We start from the raw sequence: 2,744 nt of genomic DNA, 5'->3' as shown, positions 1-2,744 counted from the left end.
ATCAGAATTGGCTTGGCCAGGTTGATCAAACATGATATTGCTTAATACCCACCCACAAGCTGGGGTGTATACATTAAGCAACCCAAGCTTGGAATGAATAGTAGCAAAATCCTTTGGTCCAAGAGCTTTAGTGAGGGCATCTTCTAACTGCAAATGAGTAGGCACATGCATTAGTTTAATTTTAGCACTTGCATATTGTTCTCTAACCGTATGACAATCAATTTCAATATGTTTAGTGCGTTCATGAAAAACTGGATTAGAGGCAATATGCCAGGCAGATTGATTATCACAGAATAATAAAGTAACTTTAGAATATGAATTTTGTAAATCTTCCAATAAGTAAGTAAGCCGTGTAATTTCAGAAGAAGTAAGGGCCATGGCCCTATATTCTATTTTGCTTCACAGAAACTTCTGGAAACAATTTTCTGTTTCTTGGATTTCCAAGAAATCAAAGATTTGCCTAAGTAGATACAGTAGCCAGAGATGGATCTTCTTGTGTCTGGACAAGAAGCCCAATCACTATCACTGTAGGCATGTAGTTGAACAGAGGAAGTAGCAGGAAAGAAAATGCCTAAGCCAGGGGAGGTTTTGATATATCTGAGAATTTTAGAGGCAGCTTGTTGATGGAGAATGCTTGGCTTGGACATAAATTGAGCCAACTGGTGAATAGAGAATGTGAGGTCAGGCCTAGTGTTTGTGAGGTAAATAAGTCTCCCTACTAATCTTCTGTAAGCATTAGGATCTGAGCAATCTCCACTGTTGTCTTGATACAGATGAGAGCCTTGTATCATAGGAGTAGTTGAAGGCTTGCAAGCAAGAAACCCTGCATCAGAGAGGATCTCTAAAGCATATTTCCTCTGGTTCATGGTGATTCCAGTGTGATTTCTAGAGATCTCAAAACCAAGGAAGAACTTTAAGTTGCCTAAATCTTTGATTTTGAAAGCCTTGTCCAACAATTGTTTGAGATGGTTAATCTCAATAATATTGTTACCTGAGAGAATGATATCATCAACATAAACAAGTACAACAGTGAGAATAGTGTTAGATAACCAATGAACAAATAAAGAATGATCTCCCTTACATTTCCTAAAACCATGTTTGATCAAGAAGGTGGATAGCTTAGAGAACCACTGCCTACTAGCTTGCTTGAGGCCATATAGGGATTTTTCAAGTTTACAAACAAGATTAGGGGATGTTTGGAGACCAGGTGGAGGAGTCATGAAGACTGTTTCATTGAGATCTCCATGTAGGAAGGCATTGTTTACATCTAATTGCTTTAGGTGCCATTTGTAAACAGAAGCCAAGGCAAGAAGGAGTCTTACTGTACTGATTTTTGCAATAGGGGAGAAAGTATCAAGATAATCAATCCCTCCTGTTTGAGTATAACCTTTGGCCACTAGTCTGGCCTTGTGTCTTTCTACACTGCCATTTGGTTTATATTTAATTTTAAAAACTCATTTGCACCCTATGGCACCTTTATCTTTGGGCAGAGTAGTGAGAGTCCATGTGTTGTTCAGTTGCAGAGCTTTTAACTCAGCAGTGATGGCATCCCTCCATTGAGGATGCAAGATGGCTTGAGCATATGTCTTAGGCTCAGTTAGAATGCTGATGGAAAGGACTCTATGCTTGTGTTGAGGTGCTAAATGTTCATAGGATAAATAAGATGAAATAGGATATCTACAGGAGTCATAAGGTGTAGACTTGCTTAATAGAGCACAATGGTAGTCTTGAAGATAAGAGGGAGGCTTAGTGACTCTAAGGCTTCTTCTATTATTACTAATGTTGGAATCTGTAGGATGCTCAGAATAGGTTCATTATTGAGGTCTATAGGAGTCTCTTCATAGTGATTAGTAGAATCAGGTTGTGATGCATGATCATCAGGAGTTGTATCGAATATTTGTTCATAATGAGCCATAGGTAGATGAGACTCTATGAGATTATTTTCACTCTGTTTGTTAGGCTGAGTCTTGTAGGGAAAAATGGTTTCATGAAAGATGGCATGCCTAGTGATCTGCAGAGCCCTAGTAGATAAGTTTAAGACAATGAAGCCTTTTGTACCTTTCTTATATCCTAAGAAAACACATTTAGCAGACCTAGGATCAAATTTAGTTCTAGATTCACTGATTGTACTAGCATATGAGAGACAACCAAACACCTTGAGGTGCTGTAAATCAGAGTATTTGGCATATAATAGTTCAAAAGGAGATTTTTCATTCAGTATAGGAGTAGGCAAGAGATTAATAATATGCACAGCATGAATAATAGCATAAGACCAATATACCTTTGGTACCTGACTTTGAAAAAGGAGAGCTCTTGCTACATTCAATATGTGTTGGTGCTTCCTCTCCACAACTCCATTCTGTTGTGGTGTATAGGGACAGGTGGTTTGATGTATGATTCCCTTGGTGGAATAATAGGATTCCATCAAGAATTCTCTGCCATTATCTGTCCTTATTGTTTTGATTCTTTTGGAAAATTGGTTTTCAATTAATGTGACAAAATCTTGCAAAACATGTGATGTCTCAGATTTACTCTTTAACATAAAAATCCAAGTAAATCTAGTATTATCATCTACAATGGTAAGGAAATATCTATGGCCATGTATAGATGTAATAGAAAAAGGGCCCCAAATGTCAGCATGTATCATATCAAAAGCATGTAAAGATGTAGTATTGCTGTTAAGAAATGGGAGTTTCTTTTGTTTTGCTTCATAACAAACATCACACACATATTTCTTCTTAAAA

At 37.5% G+C, this 2,744-nt stretch overlaps 1 protein-coding gene across 1 annotated transcript in view; it reads right to left on the bottom strand.

The window, feature by feature from the left end:
• LOC109359784 overlaps positions 1-378 on the bottom strand; it is a 2,399-nt gene extending 2,021 nt beyond the window's left edge. The window contains exons 1-2 of the mRNA XM_019604479.1: positions 208-378; positions 49-147 (exon numbers count right to left, since the gene is read on the bottom strand). Of these exons, the coding sequence (XP_019460024.1) occupies positions 49-147; positions 208-378 (270 nt within the window). The remainder of the gene's footprint in view (positions 1-48; positions 148-207) is intronic.

The sequence above is a fragment of the Lupinus angustifolius genome, chromosome LG11, assembly GCF_001865875.1.
Source record: "Lupinus angustifolius cultivar Tanjil chromosome LG11, LupAngTanjil_v1.0, whole genome shotgun sequence".
NCBI classification, from domain to species: Eukaryota; Viridiplantae; Streptophyta; class Magnoliopsida; order Fabales; family Fabaceae; genus Lupinus; species Lupinus angustifolius.
Note: the sequence above shows the minus strand (reverse complement) of the source record. Positions and strands in the feature narration are given on the sequence as shown.